A 21,124-nucleotide genomic window follows, 5' to 3' on the forward strand; every position below is an offset into this window, starting at 1 on the left:
TATAAATCAATACATATGACCCATTGATACATTTAAAGTCAGGAACAGATGCCCCTCACATAATGGACAGATTGCAGAATTGAACGCAAGTCAGCTTTGTGGACAGATCTGTATACAAGTAAGTGACATGTCTATTTGCAGCTGAAAGGGCGTAACTGGCTGGCGACGCGACGTAGGCTCATGTAGGCTATGTATAGTGCGGGCATTCCAATGGAATTGCAGATTATGCAGAGTTGTGCTCACACATAAATAAGCGCCAGTTTTCTGAGGGATCTCTTGCACCAAGATATCAGAATAGGTCTGCACTGATAGTGATGATGGGTACCAAACCAATCGTATAGATAGGCCAGCATAGGTGCATACAACTGTGTATACAAGTTAATGTATGCATTTATATCTGTGCACGCAATATGGGAGCAATTACAGCTTACTTGCGTTAAACTGTGCATCGGCTCCAGAATATTTTAATATAGGTATATGTATTATTTGCACTTATTTAAGATATCTCTCAACACAAAGATAGGAAGACAAGGGTAGTGTCAGATTGGGCCATCCTTCTACACTGGCATATTATAGTGATAAATGACATTTCACGGAGTACCATCCATTACTATATGTCACTGAAATGCCTCTACCATTTGTGAATTGAGCTACCCTTACATGGAAAACATTGTACTGACTGAAATTGGGAACAGGGTATTCATTTTACAGATGAGGAATACAATACACGAAGTTCTCACTCTGTTTGCTTGTTCCATGCAGGGTCTGTACAGCTTCTGTATCCATGTTGGCTGGGTGGTGTTCAGGCGCAAGGAGCTGGCGGTGATTCAGGCAGAGATTGGCAGGCTCATGCGTTCCAACACTTTCAATCCTGCCCTGAAGATGAATGATGTGCAATCTGAGCCAGACAAAATGACTAAGAAGACAACTACATATGCAGAGAACTGGTACAATGCTCTCTTCTATACCTGTGATAAAGCCTATATATCAAACACAAGCCAGGGGGGGGGGGGGGGGGGATTTGCAGCGTGTACTAATAACCTGGTCCCGAGCTTGCTGGAGGGGCTCGGGTCAGCTGCTGAGGAGTACATTGTCCCCAATTGCAGCACTGCTGCTGAGGGGAACTAATAATAGCCATGTGATTACACGGAAATGCTGTAGTGCAGGAATGGCCAACCTTGTCCTCGAGATCCCTTAACAGTTCACATTTTCCAGACCTCCTAGCTGGCGCACAGGTGTGGTCATTACTAACTGTCACATTTTCCAGACCTCCTAGCTGGTGCACAGGTGTGGTCATTACTAACTGTCACATTTTCCAGACCTCCTAGCTGGTGCACAGGTGTGGTCATTACTAACTGTCACATTTTCCAGACCTCCTAGCTGGTGCACAGGTGTGGTCATTACTAACTGTCACATTTTCCAGACCTCCTAGCTGGTGCACAGGTGTGGTCATTACTAACTGTCACATTTTCCAGACCTCCTAGCTGGTGCACAGGTGTGGTCATTACTAACTGCCACATTTTCCAGACCTCCTAGCTGGTGCACAGATGTGGTCATTACTAACTGTCACATTTTCCAGACCTCCTAGCTGGTGCACAGGTGTGGTCATTACTAACTGTCACATTTTCCAGACCTCCTAGCTGGTGCACAGGTGTGGTCATTACTAACTGTCACATTTTCCAGACCTCCTAGCTGGTGCACAGGTGTGGTCATTACTAACTGTCACATTTTCCAGACCTCCTAGCTGGTGCACAGGTGTGGTCATTACTAACGGTGACATTTTCCAGACCTCCTAGCTGGTGCACAGGTGTGGTCATTACTAACGGTCACATTTTCCAGACCTCCTAGCTGGTGCACAGGTGTGGTCATTACTAACTGTCACATTTTCCAGACCTCCTAGCTGGTGCACAGGTGTGGTCATTACTAACGGTCACATTTTCCAGACCTCCTAGCTGGTGCACAGGTGTGGTCATTACTAGGTCACATTTTCCAGACCTCCTAGCTGGTGCACAGGTGTGGTCATTACTAACGGTCAAATTTTCCAGACCTCCTAGCTGGTGCACAGGTGTGGTCATTACTAACGGTCACATTTTCCAGACCTCCTAGCTGGTGCACAGGTGTGGTCATTACTAACGGGCACATTTTCCAGACCTCCTAGCTGGTGCACAGGTGTGGTCATTACTAACGGTCACATTTTCCAGACCTCCTAGCTGGTGCACAGGTGTGGTCATTGCTAACTGTCACATTTTAAAAGATGCGGTGCCGTCATTTCTACAGACACATTCTACAGATCCACAGGTGTTCTGTAAAACATGAAGTTTGAACATGGTCACCCCTGCTGTAGCGAATACAAAACAGCTTACCTAAAGGGGGGAAAAGAGGAGAAGTGCCTGCTGATGTCACTGTCATAGTGTCTGGGAAAACTAAAAAGCAGAGGACCCCTCTTCTCACATTGCAGCTCTGGCTGCAGGGGTACAGTGTGTGTGGCCCCTAGATGCAGACAGGGTGGAGTGTCTGTAGCATAGCGCTCGGGTCCCTGTGTGCAGCAGGTGGGTACTGGGCAGCAGCGACAGCACTGATCTCACATCGCGCCGCTTCTGTGCTCCACCCGGGCCTGCCTAGTTCATGTGCACAGACAATTTGGCAGCTGCCAAGAGAGTAGCCAATCAGAGGCCCCAGCGGGGGTACACGGCAGCTGCTGAGGGGGACATTGTCCCCCTTTGCAGTGTGTTGTGCCACACATAGAGATTTTAATTTTTTTTTGGAGGTAGCATGGCCACGCTTCCCGGATTTGCCACATTCCCGAGTACCTTTGCCCGTGTGAGCTCTAGACAATGGTGTCATGTTAACTAAAACTACTTTTATTCTTTTCGGGTATTTTTATGAACATCCTATTTTTCTTTCCTTTGGTTACAATTTATATAATAATTGTAGAATGTCTGTCCCGCCTCCTCGGTGCGGGCAATAGAAGCCTGGGTGCACAACCCAAAGATTCCCACTGCGTACGAGGTAAATGGGTCAGACTTCGGAAAGGAGGACCGGCCACAGGGAACAAGGGGGTGTATTCACTAAGCCTTGGAGTGAGAGAAAGTGGAAAGAGATAAAGTACCAACAGAGGCGTCACTGGGTCTAGTGACACTCGCTGTGCACTCCGTATCCGCCTTGCGTCCAAAAAGGGGTGTGGCATCATGGGAAATCCCTCTGGGGATGTGCTCAGCATCCCCAGTGATGCTGGGCTGCCCCCGAAGACTAGTTCTTGCACTGTCGGCTCCTGTCACTGAGGAGGAGCCGGCATCTCCGAGAGTGACACCTGATGCGGCCAGCACCCCCATAGTAACACCACTGAGTACCAACCAATCAACTCCTGACTGTCATATTTCAAAGACAATCTGTAAAGTGACAGGAGCTGATTGGTTGGTAAGAATGGAAGAGGGCGGGATGGAGCAAGGAGAGGGGGGGCAGCATTCTAGCGGGACGGAGTGATTGTGGGGGAAAGGCTGAGGCGGAACAGAGGCCCTGATTCAGAGCCGGACGCTCTGAAAGAGCGCTCGCTCTGAATCAGGGCGTCTTATTTTTTTTTTATGGAGCGGCCTCCTGGCCGCTCGCATTGCTGTGGGTTGCCACCCACAGCTAATGCGAGCGGCCAGGATGATGGTCGCGATGGTCAAGACCATCGTGACCATCGGGCTTGCGAAGAGACCCTTGTGGTAGGGTCTCGGTGACCACAAGCCCCAGAGAGCTTTCGGCTCAAACAGAGCCGAAAGCTCTCCCACTGACATCACTTGTGATGTCACTGGGGCCGCCCCCAAACGGTAGGCGTTCCCATGGGAATGCCTCCGTCTGGGCAGCTGACCCGCCCACCAAAGGGGGCGTGCTGTCACCCAACATCGACAGCACGTCCCCTTTGGTGCGAGACCCAGGGCGACGGATTGCCCGTCGCTATCCGGGTCTCGCGCATGCGCATGATGGAGCTGGCTCCGTCGTGCACATGCGCTCTGGGCCACCATCGACCCGGTTGCGAATGCTCAGCGCTTGCGACCGGGTCTGAATCAGGCCCAGAGTGACGGGGGGAGCGTGGAACAGAACAAAGTGGATGAGGTCAGAGTGGAGGGAAGGATGGGACAGGTCCAATAAATTAGTTGTATTATAATTATCATGTTTGCTTTGGGTCACACTCATTGTGATATTGAACAGGTAGCCTGATATTGTCATGTATGTGGATAGTTTTTTAGTTTCACAAATTAGTTGTATTATCATCACTAATAAGTTCATGGTGTTCTACATATCCTGGGTGGCATTTTATATTTAATACCACTGATTATAGGATGTTGTACTAAAATTAGACTAAAACTACACATTTGATTTTAAGCAGCACAATAGAATCAATATATCGAATCTATCTATCTATCTATCTATCTATCTATCTATCTATTTATCTATCTATCTATTTACATTGTTTATATATAGATTTATCATAATGTTAATATATAACATTTTGGTTAAAACAAGCGTACCTTGCATTGTTAGATGTCATAGTAGAGTTAGTAACTGACATTTCTCTACAAAATGGTGACCTTTCTACCAAAGCTGAGTGACATCACAAATGGCTGTTTAGGATGTAAGCAAGTCACATGGTCAGCATACTAAGGTAAACAATCACATTATCCATGCATTTTGCCATTTTATCTATCTATTATTTATATTAAAATAAGCATACACTACACAGTCAGTAGACATATTAACAATTATAGTTGACAACTAACAGTTCTATAGCAAGTCACATGATCAGCCGATTAAGGTTATAAATCACATCCTACCTGCAGTTCAACATTGCAATCTAGCTATCTTTCTATCCTTTAGGTTAAAATAAGTATACACTACACAGTCAGCAGGCATATTGACAGCTACAGTTGATAACTAACAGTTCTAAAGCAAGTCACATGAACAGCTTATTGAGGTTAAAATCAATCTACCGACCCACAATTATTTTCATATATAACATTTAGGTTAAAACACCTGTCGAAGCTGGATTATTGGCTGAGACAAGATCAGTTTAAAATTGAATCGCAGCGACACCATTTCGCGAATGACCGCCTAAGCGCCATTTTAGATAAACTCACTCTTTAGTACATGTGGCGATATTACTAGTAGCATCATGCGATTGCATCTGTGACCATCGCATTAAGTTACGGCGATTCACCAAAAGCCCATTTCATGACTTTACGTAGTTTGGGTGCTCTGGATAAAGTGTATATTATTATAATTCCCCTAAAGGATATTGCATTAGCTAAACAGAGCAAATGGCCACGTGACAACTAGCCTGTGTAGACAAGCTTCCTGGATATAACGTCTGCTCTCACTCCAGGTGGCCCTGCTCGAATACACACCTTACATTAGCAGGCTTCCTGAAATAAAACACCTTCAAAGCCAAGAGTGTTATCTTAGGTTTTGGGTCTTGTAGCTGCTAATTTGCATTTACACAAGAGTCTGGGAGAACAAAGGACTTTACTTTTGAGCCTGGGAAGGGTGGGGGCTGCTGAGAGAGGGGGTTGTGTGGATCTATAAGGATCTGCATTCCACACTGCTAGGTGTTCACTTAGTTTAAGTGAGATCTAAGTGCACCATTTCTCATACACACATTAATACGCACAATTGCGCTGGTAACTAATCGCATATTAGCGAATGCATAAGATCCTATATGAAAACGCTGTTCATTAGCTTTATGCGCACGCATCTGCTCCAAGTTAACTAGCGTCTTTATATCAAACCCCGCATACTCACACAGTACATATCCACATACAAGGTTCCATAAGCTTTAAGGGATAAGATTTAAGTTCGTTCATTTAGTATAAATGCTGTGAAATAAAGATTATTTGGTAACTAAGGTTTTATACAAGCCGTGTTTGGTTTTGTACTGATGCGTACTCTTTCAACAGAATTCCGGTATTATCGGTGTGGAGATTGCATCATGCATTCTAAATTTATGGACCGCAGAGACTTCAACAAAATGTATATAATATGAACAACTGTTTGGATGTTGCATGAGGCGGGAAACCAGACACCCTCAGTTGTTGGAGGCTGGGTTGTGTCTATTTGAATCAGCCTGTTAAATGCTCTGTAACAGATGTATCCCCCTTGGGAACCAATGGCATCAGCAACAAACCTCTATTGTGTTGTCTATTTCTGGGGGGTATAAATGTGTGCTCCAACACTGGGTCTTAGTCTTCTTGCTGAATGCTGATTGACGAAGGGGTTTCTTGCTGATGCCTAACATCTGGTCCGGAAGCGCTGCGTATGTATACTGTACTTGGGTCTGTATAATTTCTTTGCACCGAATTGTGTCTGGATCAATAGCATGTAACTGACTGTACTTTTACTTGAATAATACTTCCAGGTCTGAAGTCTTTATTTACTGTATGACTGCGTACGCAAATTAGCGTCATCCTTAGAAGGTATAGGCAGGATATTAGAAGGTATAGGAAGGAATGTATAGAGGTTCTAATATAGATTCCTTAGTTGGGGGCTCGTAGTGAAGTCACTTACCTGCTCACACGGTACATACGGTTATCGATATTTCAGCAAAGGGTGGAGTGGCCACATGCAGGGTTTACCTGCAACCGCTTTGTGCTGAAAGATCGCTATCCGTTTCCGTGTGAGCCAAGGAAGCTGATTAGAATCCAGGGACAAGAGAGGAAAAAGTTTGTTTTCCTTCGTTGATAGAACCTAACGTTTAAAGGGGCGCCGCAGTATTGAGTACGCGGCTGAGTCACAGTTTTGCACACAGTAAAGACGCATTTTTGCGTATGCAGCTAAAAAGTTGTCATACGGTTGTGTGGTAGTCGCATTATTGTGTATGCGACTGGTCGCACCATAGCGTATACGTACTTCCGGTTGTGCTGCCACGGTGTTTAAACAAAGCTGTTGAGGTTTACATTTTTCAATTGTTATCAATATCTGGGTTAACGTGTATTTTTCTGCGCAGGAAAAAAGTGTGTAACAGTGAATGTTTGTTGGTAGGGGTAACTTGTTCCCTACAGTTAGAGGTACCGTATGACCTTTAAGGGTAAGTGCTAGTCGCTCGGTAAGCAGCTTACCGTTCTATACACAGTAGCAGGTGTACATGTTGTCTTTGTTGCAGAGAAGGTGTGGAAGTTGCCTATTTAAATCTTATCCAGGTGTGGAAGTTGCCTATTTAAATCTTATCCAGGTGTGGAAGTTGCCTTTTTCAAATCTTATCCAGGTGTGTGGGCGCATCCTGTTAATATCGTCCACAGGTAAGTGAAGGTATCTTGATTGTCTTTCACCAGTTTAAATCTTTATTGAAAAGCATAGGAGTTGTCTCAGAATGGGGGTCATGCAAACAATAGAGATGTTAGACAATGATGTGCTGCTAATGGAAGCGCCGATCGGATCGGCCCGTCGTATTATGCATACTAAGTACGGTACTTATGCGATAAGGTATTGTGATGTATGGTTTAAAATGACGATGAAGAGTGTTAGACCGTTTCCCAGAATTGGTAGTTTTGATAAAAATTTATTAGATAATGTCCAGGATCACATCAGTCTGATGCGCTCCCGAGAAAAAAAGGTTAAATATTATGAATGTTTAAATTTGTGGCAGCATGAAGGGGATGCGTGGCTTAAAAATGCGCAAGCGACGCAAAGTAGCGTTGCGAGCGCATTGCCAGAGAATACATCCGCGACGCTAAATTGCAATACGGGCGAGCCGCAAAATGGCGCGCACGTGCGGCAAGGTAGCATTGTGGAGAGTATTGTCAGCAGTTCACGCTCACTTCCCCCACCTTATGTGGATGGAGGTGCAAGTACAGTTATCCAAAATACCCATAAAAATGTAACAAGCAATTTGTACCCTCTCTTAAGCAACCATAAGGAAAATGTTTATGATGTGGATGATGAGCCTATTGTAATGTCTGCCATTTCCCATGCTGTGCAAATGATAGATGCTGCATCAACACAATCACGAGTGGTGCCACCATCTTCATCGGTAACAGCAAGGGAAGTGCTAACACCCTCTGCACCCGTAGAGGAAGTTGTTAATACCATACGTAGCAGCAACAGATTAACCCCCCAGCCAGGTAACAAGGTCAAAGGTAGCAGCGCTGCCGGTCTGCATCCCATTCTGACAATAACCGTTCTGAATGGATATGCAGATGCGAACGGTGTAGTGCCCACGAGAGAAGTAGTAATGCATTGTCCTTGGACAAGAGCAGAACTAAGGGGGTCATTCAGACCCACTCGCGAGTGGCAGTACGCTCGCAAGTGGATCGATGGTCCCCACTGCGCATGCGCACGACGGAGGGAGCTCCGTCATGCGCATGCGCGAGACCCGGCGAGCGAAGGACTTTCCATCGCTCCGGGTCTTGCACCAAATGTTGATTGACAGCACGCCCCCTTTGGTGGGCGTTCCGGGGGCGTGCCTGCCAGACGGAGGCGTTCCTATGGGAACGCCTACCGTCTGAAGCCGGCCCCACTGACATCACTAGTGATGTCAGTGGGAGTGATTTTGGCTCTGATAGAGCCAAAATCACTCCTGGCCTTGCGGTTGAGAAACCCGACCACAGGGTTTCACTCGCAAGTCCGATGGTCGCGATGGTCAAGACCATCACGACCATCTTGTTGGATGCTCGTATATGCTGTGGGTGGTGACCCACAGCTATACAAGCGTCCTGGAGGACGCTCCATTTTAATGGAGGTGGGCCCTGATTCAGAGCGAGCGCTCTGGTCAGAGCATCCGGCTCTGAATCAGGGCCTAAATTCCATCATAAATTATTTCCCTGATCCAAAAAAGGAACTAGCCAAATGTCAAAGATTTTTGAGAAATTTGGGTAGTTCACATGAGCCAACTAATAAATATTGGCGTGTGGTGTTAAGGGCCTGTGTACCACACAATACCGACGTGACAAAATTTATCACGGATTGTGTATTGGATGGGGACGTTCCCTTAACAGACCAAGTAAACCAAGGTAACATTAAGCAAAAGGAGAGTGAATCTGCAGAAGATTATTGCGAACGGGCTCTGCAGGCTATCACCCAGTACACTGGGATAGAAGATATTAAAGATAGCACTCACCACAGGGGAATTATAGTCACGGTACTCATGGACGGTCTGAAAGACGACTTAAAGACTCGGGTTCAGACCTCACAACCTGGCTGGAGGGGAGTCACAATAGATACACTCATAGAATCTGCCATAGAACATGATAAAAATATCACAAAGAAGAGAGAGACCCAGAGTGAAAAACTAATGGCTGTCAGTATCCAAGCTCTGGAAGGAATGACAATAACATCACAGCCAACCGACACACCTGTACCCACACACACCTGCACCTGAACAGTTACACGTCCTCACCAATCCCACACCACAGCAAACACATCCTTACCCCACATATCATACACAACCACAGGTCTCATGCTACCCACAAACTTCATACCTCCCACCATACCCTTTTCCTCCATATCCTTACCCATACCCACCATCTTTTCCTCTTGCTCAACTCCCAGAAAAATCCTTTCATCCACCCCGTTCAAAAAGATGTTTTAACTGTCACCAAGTGGGACACATAAGTAAGTACTGCAAAGTGAAGAACACCACACATGAACACGAGTTTCCCATGGGTTCATAGGCAACCCTAGTATCTTCTCCTAGGCCTTATATGACTGTTTACAATCTTTTCAACCTGCCGATTGATCTGTTCTAGTGTAAGATGTGGACGATTTATTGTTGTATTTAGGTCATGTTTAAATGATATTAAACTGTTGTGCTTTGTCTCCCACTCAGAGGACACAAGATTGCTAAGGATAAACGACAGGCTAATGTCGAATACTCGGAATACTATCCAACCCAGTGGCCCAGGCATTATTTTGAACAGTAGCTATTAATAACAAGATTTAATTGCAGGAACCTGTATGCAGATACTATGGCCCTCATTCAGAGCCGTACGCTCTGAGCAGAGCGCACGCTCTGAATGAGGGCCGGGCTCCATTTTCATGGAGCGTCCTCCTGGACGCTCGTATAGCTGTGGGTCACCACCCACAGGCTATACGAGCGTGCATTTTGATGGCCGCGATGGTCGTGACCATCGCGACCATCGAAATTGCGAGCCGGAGCCTGCGGTTGAGGTTTTCAACCGCAAGCTCCGGAGTGATTTTGGCTCTATCAGAGCCAAAATCACTCCCACTGACATCACTAGTGATGTCAGTGGGCCGGCTTCTGACGGGAGGCGTTCCCGTGGGAACGCCCCCGTCAGGGAGGCACGCCCACCAAAGGGGGCGTGCTGTCAATCAACATTGACAGCACGCCCCCTTTGATCGGACACAACGAGCGAAGGAAAGTCCTTCGCTCGTCGTGTCTGGCGCATGCGCACGTCGGAGCTCCCTCCGTCGTGCGCATGCTCAGTGCAGACCATCGACCCACTTGCGAGCGGACAGCCGCTCGCGAGTGGGTCTGAATCAGGCCCTATATCCCTAGAATTATTAAAAAAATGATAGGGGGACTTATTTTACAGGTGACGTTTCCAAGAACATGTGTAAGGTGATGGGTAACAACACTAAGATTATCCCAGACTGTCTTTTTCTTTATTTGCCCCCCTTTGAGATACTGTTCAAACAGGCAGCCTCATGTGAAAATATGAAAATGAGGTTACTGTGCAGGGTCTCACGAAGATGAATGAGAATAACCGAAATTGAAAGTGTTATTTTCCAACATGTCTGATGCAAACTGTTATGATGTCGAACCTGGGGAATTTGTTATGATCCGAATTTTTTTTAGCTCAGGTTGTTTGACTGATCGGTGGAAAGTCCGTATCTGACGTTGTTGACGATACCGCATCCTCAAAGGGTGTCCGGGGAAGATACGTGGGTCCATTCCGCTCACTGTAGGGAGGTTAACCGGCCGGTGGAGATACAAGGCGGAGACAGGGCCGATGGCGTGGACCTGTCGATTGCGAGCTTGTGCCGGGAGGATTGAAAAGGTGACGGTGAGATATCTGAGCTAAATCAATGTGTAGATCAGTGCTTCCAGCAATGTAGCGGTCTGCTGTGGTCATCCTAGTTCTGTTTTCTACTTCAGGGTCCATAGGGGTCCACAGGGTGACCTTGGGGTATAGCTGGATCCTCGGGCACCACGGAGTTAAAGCTTTCAGCTGCTCCCAGGATGCACTTGGGTCCAACCTCCCCTATACCCCGCCCCCGAGCCACAGGCACCTCAGTTTAAGATGGTGCCCGGCCGGAGTCGGGTCACCCTGCGGGGGGGGGCTGCAGGAGCAGCCCCCTAAAGCTTTTTTATTTTAACTTAGTTAAATTTTTTTTTTACTATTGTTTTTTTCTCCAGAGCGGCAGCGATGGGCTGTCTGTACAGACGCCCACGCTGCCGCTCCTTCTCCCTGCTGGCGCCGCGACGCCAGCACTGAACTGGGGATCGCGGCGGGGGAAGCCAGAGTCTGTACTTGCCGGACTCTGGCTTCCCCCGGGACTGCTGCCGGAAGACGCCGGGGAGATTAAGGTAAGCCGCGCACCGCTGATTAGCGGCGGTGCGCGGGTTCCTTGTTAATGCAGTCCCATGCCCCCGGTCTAGGGGACAGACCGGGGGCGCTAGCGGTGGCGGCGGGACCCCCCTCCAGCGGAGGCATACCCCGCCAGACCACTAGACCAGCAGGGTAAATTATGCGGCAAGCGGGATGCCGGCAACCCGGGGGTTAATATGCTAGCCAGGGGAGGAAGCCTTCCCTGTCTAGCGGCTCCTCCCCTCAGCTCAGCGCGCCTTTCAGCTCGTAGTCTGGCGTCGCTGAGCTGCAGATACTCGGCCACTCCTCCTCTGAGGTCTCCAGCAGCCATTTTCTTTAAGTGGCAGCGCAGATACTCTCAGGGAGCACGCGGACTGGTCCCCCTGTGTACCTCTCCCCTGCAAAAGGACAGTGTACACAGCACTATAGCCCTCCCAGACACTGAATCTGGGAGGTTGATTGTAGTGGAAAGGTGCAGTGAGTATATCTTCCTGCATGGTATGTGACTTTTGCTAGTGCTGCCTGTCTGTGTCTTTTTTCTACTTACTGTCAGCCTATACCTATCCCTTTCCTTCTCCTACAAGCCCTACAGGTGTGCGGGGGAAGGGTGTTTCTACAGACCTCACCTATATAAATCACGTATTTGTGAGGTCCGTCACATACAGTTGTGTGCTACACAGTACCATATTGTGGGCTGTTGTTCAGCACACTGGTGAGTGCGCACGTTTTCTTCCTAAGTCATGTCTGAGGAGGAGATTGAGCACTCCGGGGCTCCGGTATTGTTCTCCTGCAGGCGCTGTTCTGCAGGAGTGGATAGGGAGGATTTGTCACAGGACGGCCTGTGCGGACGGTGCCAGGCGCTCCCTGGTATGTCTAAACCTCCCATGTCGCAGGAGCCACCATGGGCGATGTTTTCCCAGGTGCTGGTGTCCATCGCGGACCGTCTGTCGGTCCCGACTGCCGCCCCTACTAGGGCGTTGCCCCTGCCTGCCATCCCCCATTCCCCGGGTGTCCCACAATTATTGCAGACTCCCCCGGGGTCTCAGCCTGTTGGTCCCTATGCGGGGTTGCCAATGTATATTCAGTCCACCCCTGTGGCACAGCAGGCTGTGGTGCCGTTTCAGGCTCCTGTGGCAGCTCCTCCACCCTGGGTGGATGCGCTTTCCCACACTGTCCAAGATTTGGCGGCAGCATCTTCGGCTTTTCAGTCGATGTTGCGCAGTGACGTGCCCTCCAGGGCGTCTAAACGCTCAGTCATGGCGCAGGCTGCGCATCTTTCAGATTCTGAGGGGTCCTCGGATGATGGTGAGGTGCAGGATGACTCAGCCTCAGATGCCTCAGTCCAGGAGATAGACACTAAGTCTTCCATCAATGTGCGGGCTCTGGTTAAGGCGGTGCGGGCCATTCTTTTGATTGAGGATGAGGCACCTGCTCCCAAGTCGAGGTATCCTAGTTTTAAAAAAGCTAAGGTTACTTCTGCAGCGTTCCCCTTGTCTGATCAGTTGACTGATCACATGGCGGTGGCCTGGCAGACACCCAGTAAGCGTTTCCTGCCACAGAAACGCTTGGCGTCCAATTATCCATTCCCGGAAGCGCATTGTAAGAAATGGGAAACTCCGCCTGCAGTCGATTCCCATGTAACACGCCTCATCAGGAGTGCTACTTTGCCATTGCCGTCTATATCCTCGCTGAAGGATCCTACGGACAGGAAGGTGGAGACTTGTCTAAAGTCTATTTACTCTCTCTCAGGGGCTGTAGCCCGGCCGTCCATGGCCATCTCCTGGGTGGCCAAGGCCATTGAGGGGTGGGCCAACGCCTTGGATGACACGTTTACGGATGAAGCTCCGGACGTACAGAGGGCGTTGTTAGGACAGATGAGAGATGCCGCCTCCTACATTGGAGAAGCATCGTTGGATGCTAGCCTGTTGACCTCTAGGGTTTCGGTGGCAGCAGTGTCTGCTCGTAGATCCTTGTGGTTGCGGTCTTGGAGAGCAGACGCGGATTCAAAGAAAGGCTTGGAGGCCTTACCTTTTAATGGAGAATTACTGTTTGGTCCGGACCTGGACAAAATAGTAGATACCCTGGAAAAATCCAAGTCAGCCTTCCTCCCTTCAGCTACTACACCTGCTAAGGTCCGGAGCTCGGCCTTTCGTTCCTTTCGGGTTCAGGGCAAGGCAAAGGGTCAGTCCTTCCCGAGGCAGTCCGCACCCAAGACCGCCTCAAAGCCAAAGAAGCAAGCCTGGAGTGCTAGGCGCCCTTCTTCCAAGCAAGAAGATAAGCCTTCTGTGTGATGGGACGGGCCTCCCTCTGGGGGACCCCAGAGTGGGAGGCCGACTTCTTCAATTCGCCCAGTGCTGGCACAATACCACCACAGATGCCTGGGTGCGAGAAGTGGTCTCCCAGGGGTACGCCCTGTCCTTTCGGCACAGGCCGCCTGGCCAGTTTTTTTGCACAAGTCCTTCTCAGGACAAAACCAAGGCCTTGCAGGTTCAGGAAGCCATAGAGGCCTTGCTGACGGCGGGGGTCATTATACCCCTGCCACAGTCTCAACGTGGGATGGGGTATTACTCTACGCTGTTTCTGGTGCAGAAACCCAATGGCTCTCATCGCCCCATCCTCAATTTGAAGTCCCTGAACAGGTTTCTCACGGTTCCCAAATTCAGGATGGAAACTTTGCGTTCCATCATTCTGGCGATGGAACCAGGGGACTATATGGTCTCCCTGGATATCCAGGACGCCTACCTCCATGTGCCTATAGCAACATCGCACGTCAGCAACGGATTTTTCTGATTCCAGAGAAGGTCTCCTCCTTACAGCTGCGGATTCACAGTTGTCTGAGCAGTGGCAGAGTGTCGGTGCACTCAGCGATGAGAGTTTTGGGGTCCATGGTGTCGGCATTCGACATGGTGGAGTTTGCCCAGTTCCATTCCAGGCCCCTGCAGGGGCTGATTCTTTTGGAATGGAACGGATTGCCACACAGGATCCGCTCTCAGATGCTGGTGTTGTCCTCGGAGGTGCGTCTGTCCCTAGCCTGGTGGCTGCAGACGGCTCATCTCCTAGAGGGGCGCCCCTTTTGGATCCCGGAATGGGTTCTGCTCACGCCAGATGCCAGTCTCCGGGGTTGGGGGACGGTGACAGGCTCCTTGTCACTTCAGGGTCGTTGGTCGGCGGAGGAAGCGCTTCTTCCCATCAACATCCTGGAGCTGCGGGCAGTATACAGAGCCCTGCAGTTGTCCGGCACCGCTCTTCACGGAAGGGCCGTTCAGGTGCAGTCAGACAACGCCACCACGGTGGCGTACATCAATCACCAGGGAGGGACTCGCAGTCGAGCTGCGATGTCGGAGGTGTCCCGCGTCCTGGCTTGGGCGGAGCGCTATCTTCCAGCTCTCTCGGCAGTTTTCATCCCAGGAGTCCTCAATTGGGAGGCAGACTTCCTCAGCCATTACGACGTGCATCCCGGGGAATGGTCGCTTCATCCAGAGGTATTCCAACTACTCGTGGACAAGTGGGGGCTGCCAGAGCTGGACCTGATGGCGTCCCGTCACAATCACAAGCTGCCTGTGTACGGGTCAAGGACAAGGGACGCAGGCGCAAGTCTGATAGACGCGCTGTCGGTGAAATGGCTGTTTCAACTGGCTTACTTGTTCCCTCCGATATCTCTGCTGCCTCGGGTCCTGCGCAAGTTCAAACAGGACGGAGGCACACTGATCCTGGTGGCCCCAGCGTGGCCCAGAAGGCCGTGGTACTCCGATCTGCGGAGCCTGTCCATCGACGCTCCGTACCTCCTACCTCAACGGCGGGACCTGTTGTCTCAGGGGCCCTGTCTTCACCCAGATCTGGGTCGACTATCTTTGACGGCGTGGCTCTTGAGACAGACGTCCTGAGGTCTCGGGGCTTTTCTAGCTCCGTTATTACCACCATGCTGAGGGCGCGCAAGCCTGCTTCCGCGAGGATCTATCACAGAGTGTGGCACACTTTCTTTCAGTGGTGCGAGGCCAGAAACTATGATCCCCAGGTGTTCCGGGTTTCGCGTATTCTGGCTTTCCTTCAGTCGGGTTTGGAGTTAGGATTACGTCTTTCTTCGCTGAAGGTGCACGTGTCTGCTCTGTCGGTGTGGTTCCAGCGCAGGATCGCTGCTATGCCGGACGTACACACCTTTTTCCAGGGAGTTTTGAGAATCCAGCCTCCCTTTGTGCCACCTGTGGCCCCGTGGGATTTGGCGGTGGTTCTTCGGGCCTTACAGGGTCCGCCTTTTGAGCCCTTGGAGTCAGTGGAACTCAAGTGGCTAACTTTTAAAACTGTTTTCCTCTTGGCAATTGCTTCTGCCAGGAGGGTTTCAGATTTGGGGGCGCTTTCTTGTCGTCCCCCTTTTCTGATTTTTCATCAGGACAGAGCGGTGCTTCGCACTCGTCCTGAGTTCCTGCCTAAGGTGGTTTCCAGGTTCCACATTAATCAGGAAATTGTTGTACCGGCCTTTCAGTCGCCTGATCTTTCGGCTGGGGAGGCTTCCTTAGACGTTGTCCGTGCACTCCAGGTTTATGTGGACCTGACTAGTTCTGTGAGGAAGTCGGATTCTTTGTTTATCCTCTTTGGTTTTCACAAGAGGGGTTGGCCTGCCAACAAACAGACTCTAGCCCGTTGGCTTCGTTCTGTTATTATTGAGGCTTATATGCAGGAGGGTTTACCTGTTCCAGCCTCTGTTAAGGCTCATTCCACTCGGTCTGTGGGCCCTTCTTGGGCTGCTAGCCGTGGCGCCTCTGCTGTTCAGCTCTGTAAGGCGGCCACCTGGTCTTCCATTCAGACCTTTTTGAGGTTCTATGTGTTTGACACCTTTGCCTCTTAGGATGCATCCTTTGGGTGCCGGGTTCTCTTATCAGCACAGGAGCGTCCCCGCCCTTAGTTGGACTGCTTTGGGACATCCCCAAGGTCACCCTGTGGACCCCTATGGACCCTGAAGTAGAAAACAAGAGATATGGTAAGAACTTACCTTTGTTATCTCTGTTTCTACGAAGTCCATAGGGTCCACAAGGCACCCGCCCTGACGCACCTGGCTTCATATGGGCTCTGTGACTGGTCACCAGTTTTCCGTCTCCCATTTCTGTGAGTATGGTTCTTGTGTGTTCCAGTCTTCCTTCTCTCTGTTTCGTCTCCTCCTCTGGCCTGGGCTGCTTACCAACTGAGGTGCCTGTGGCTCGGGGGCGGGGTATAGGGGAGGTTGGACCCAAGTGCATCCTGGGAGCAGCTGAAAGCTTTAACTCCGTGGTGCCCGAGGATCCAGGATCCAGCTATACCCCAAGGTCACCCTGTGGACCCTATGGACTTCGTAGAAACAGAGATAACAAAGGTAAGTTCTTACCATATCTCTTGTTTTTCCAGAGTTTCTGTCGTGATGATCTGTTTGGGGATACCCAGTGTCTGTGATGGAGGACCGATTGAGGAAATGGGAGCTGATGGCAGTGCTGATGGAGTGGAATCAGGAGGAGCGCAATGCCAATCAGGGGAATGTCTGACCAATCTTAGTACTGTTATTGTGTTACCTGGGAAGAGTAGCCCCAGAAGTTATGACCCTCACACATGTTGAAATGCTTGGTATACATATACTTAGACATGCATAGAATGTATTATTGAAATGTTATTTTTAAAACACCTCAGATAATGTAAAGACTGCTTTTATAAGACTGGTGCATCCCTACACCTTTCACATGATATTCCAAGATCCGCGGTGTGCGTATAATAGTAGTTTTATGTCCCCACTCAGAGACACATTATTGATGGATTAAGAACCACCTTGTGCCATCCCATAATAACACTAAATAATATGTAAATGTAAGCCTAAATTAAATTTTAATAGCAGATTGTGATAGCATGTTGTTCGCTATCAAAGGGTGGACTGTCTAAATGCTGTGAAATAAAGATTATTTGGTAACTAAGGTTTTATACATGCTAAGTAAGCCGTGTTTGGTTTTGTACTGATGCGTACTCTTTCAACAGAATTCCGGTATTATCGGTGTGGAGATCGCATCATGCATTCTCAATTTATGGACCGCAGAGATTTCAAGCAACAAAATGTATATAATATGAACAACTGTTAGGATGTTACATGGGGCGGGAAACCAGAGACCCTCAGTTGTTGGAGGCTGGGTTGTGTCTATTTGAATCAGCCTGTTAAATGCTCTGTAACAGATGTATCCCCCTTGGGAACCAATGGCATCAGCAACAAACTTCTCTATTGTGTTGTCTATTTCTGGGGGGTATAAATGTGTGCTCCAACACTGGGTCTTAGTCTTCTTGCTGAATGCTGATTGACGAAGGGGTTTCTTGCTGATGCCTAACATCTGGTCCGGAAGCGCTGCGTATGTATACTGTACTTGGGTCTGTATAATTCTTTTGCACCGAATTGTGTCTGGATCAATAGCGTGTAACTGACTGTACTTTTACTTGAATAATACTTGTGCTTTGGAACCACAGATTCCAGGTCTTAAGTCTTTATTTACTGTATGACTGCATACGCAAATTACCGTCATCCTTAGAAGGTATAGACAGGATATTAGAAGGTATAGGCAGGATATTATATTAGAAGGTATAGGAAGGAGTGTATAGAGGTTCTAATATAGATTCCTTACACCATACCTTACATGGTCAGATGTCATGTCAGCAGATACAGTTGATATCTGATAGTTTTCTACAAAATGGTGACCATTCTACTGAAGCTGAGTGACATCACAAAGGCTGTTTATGATGTAAGCAAGTCACATGGCCAGCAGTCTTGGGTGTAAAATCACATTATAAATGCATTTTGCCATTGCTATCCATCTATCTATCTATCTATCTATCTATCTATCTATCTATCTATCTATCTATCTATTAATCCTGCTCTCTATCATTTTGATAAAAATAAGATTACATTACAGTCAGCAGGCATTTTAACAGTTATAATAAAAAACTATAGCAAGTTACATGACCAACCTAAAGAGGTTAAAATCACATCTCTCCTGCACTCTACCAATGCTATCTATCTATCTTTATTTTAATATATAATATTTAGGTTAAACAAGCATACTGTACCTTACATTGTGAGATGTCATATTAGTAGATATAGTTGATAACTGACCATTCTCTACAAAATGGTGACCTTCCTACCAAAGCTGAGTGACATCACAAAGGCTGTTTATGATGTAAGCAAATCACATGGTCAGCATACTAAGGTGAAAAATCACATTCTCCATGCAATTTGCAATTTCTGTCTATCTATCTATCTATCTATCTATCTATCTATCTATCTATCTATCTATCTATCCTGCTCTCTACCATTTAGGTAAAAATAAGATTAATTGATGAGGGAGCCCACTCGAAAGACGCAATATTAGACTTAATACTTACAAATGGAGATATGGGGCCAAATGTAATAGGGTGAGAGTTTAGAAAAGTGAGAGTTTCTGCCACTTTTTAAACTTTGCCAATGTAATAGAGTCCAAAAACAAAGTAACAGAGTGAACTTGCATGTTTTTTCAGACTTAAAAAACTCTCACGATTTAAAATCTCATTTAGATGTTTTCCCATTTTGAAGATAAAACTCAACCAATGTGAGAGTTTACTGCTAAACTCTCACATTTTCTAAACTCTCACCCTATTACATTTGGCCCAGAATATCTGATGTAAAAGTGGGTGAAAACCTGGGATCCAGTGATCATCAAGCAGTATGGTTCAGAATAAAGACAGATTCTGGCTCACCCCATACAAAAACAAAGGTGTTAGATTTTAGGAAGGCTGATTTTGCAGGGATAGGAAGATGTGTAAACGAATCTTTGGCAGAGTGGTGGAACTTGAAAGAAGTGGTGAGAAAATGTAAAAAGTACAATATTAAAGGCAACAGACCTTTGTATCAAAAGGGTTAGGAAAACCACACGGAAAAGGAAGCCAGTGTGGTTTGGGAACGTGGTAGCAAGTATTGTGAAAGCAAAAAAGATGGCCTTTAGGAAATACAAACAGACGCAAAATAATGAGGACAAAGAGGTGTATCTTGTAAAACAGAAGGTGGCTAAGAAAGTAATCATGTGAAAAGGCAAAAGCTGAGGAGAAGATGGCACAGTCAGTGGGTAAAGGGGCAAAACTTTTTTTAAGTATATTAGCGAAAGGACAAAAAAAAAAGGTGGAATAAAAAGACTAAAGACAGAAAGAGGGAGTCTTGTTGAGGGAGACAATGTAATAGCTGATCATCTTAATATTTATTTTTGTTCAGTACTCACTACTGAGAGAGAGGGCAAGGGGCCACAGTTAAGTTGCAGGTGTAATCAGAAAAATGAGGTAGGAACAAGCACATTTACAGAGGAGAAGATCCTAACAGAACCCTCAAAACTGAAAGTGTGTCACGACCGGCTGTATGGTATCCCCTGCTGAAGGGTGCAAGCTGAGGGCTGAAGAGGGAATCTGTGACGTGGGACCTGTACACAAGACCTCCTCTTCCACGAGTGCCAGTCGTTGGCGAGACCTGACCAAAGGTGCGGAATCTAACCAGCAGGGAGGTGTTCACCAGTGACCCCTCCAAGCGGGATATGGGTTTAGCTGCACCCAGCAGGGAGTCACAGTCCTTTGGTGAGGTGTCTGGTACTCACGGGAACAGAGAATTTTGCTACAGTGGCCCTAGAGGATATTTCTACCAGAAATATTCTATACCACTGTATAGCTTCCAATTTATACACCAGAGGATCTATGAGGCACAATGGCGCTGAGGATTGGCACTTGTAAAGTACACTATTGAGAGGTTCCGGATACACGGTGGTACAAAGAGTAGGCAGGTGTTCGTCTCACAGACGATATGTCGGAGGATGCAGTTTAGCACAATGAAGTGACAATTGCTCCACACAAAGGCGAGATGTACAGGAAGCACTTTTGCGCAACAAGGTGGCAATGGCTTCGCACACAGGCAGGATGTTCAGGACGCACTGTTGCACACTATAGTCGGTACTGGTAAGCACAAGTATAACACAAGGCTAGGACCTGGAACAAGATAGCATCAGTAGACACTGGAAACGACAATATTTCTCAGGCAACTTCCTTCCGTCCGGAGGCAGACTTTATAACCTAAGGTAGCAGATCATAGGTGGACAGCGTCAGCTGACCACTACCAGGCTACCATTGGGTAAAGGGCAGTCGGGTGATATGAACTGTCATGGCCACGTCCATAACGGCGACCGCAGTAACCAAGGCATGGCGTGAGACATGGATGTCCACATGGCTCTAAGAGTAACGCTCAGCGTGTCACCCGCCATTGCACCTGGCGTTTGACCACCCAAGGGATCAGGGGAAGCCGGCACTGTGGTGAGTAATGGCCGATCCTAGGCCGCATCCTGACAAAGTGGATAAATCAATGGGGCCAGATGGGATACATCCAAGTATACTAAATGAGCTTAAAGGGGTGCTGGTAACACCATTAATAGAATTATTCAACCAGTCACTAGCTACTGGAGTAATTCCAGAGGACTGGAAAAGAGCAAACATTGTCCCACTGCACAAAAGTGGAAGCAAGGAAGAGGCAAGCAACTACCGACCAGTGAGCCTTACATCAGTAGTAGGGAAATTGATGGAAAAACTCTTAAAAGAAT

The 21,124-nt window shown here is 48.0% G+C and overlaps 1 protein-coding gene across 1 annotated transcript in view; it reads left to right on the forward strand.

Moving 5' to 3' along the window:
- Nucleotides 1–21,124, forward strand: part of PPP1R36 (protein phosphatase 1 regulatory subunit 36) — a 62,735-nt gene that overhangs the window by 30,196 nt on the left and 11,415 nt on the right. Inside the window, exon 8 of the mRNA XM_088471328.1 lies at nt 763–947. Within this exon, the coding sequence (XP_088327454.1) occupies nt 763–947 (185 nt within the window). The remainder of the gene's footprint in view (nt 1–762; nt 948–21,124) is intronic.

Source organism: Taudactylus pleione, unplaced genomic scaffold (assembly GCF_031769625.1).
Source record: "Taudactylus pleione unplaced genomic scaffold, aTauple2 ptg000113l, whole genome shotgun sequence".
NCBI lineage: Eukaryota > Metazoa > Chordata > Amphibia > Anura > Myobatrachidae > Taudactylus > Taudactylus pleione.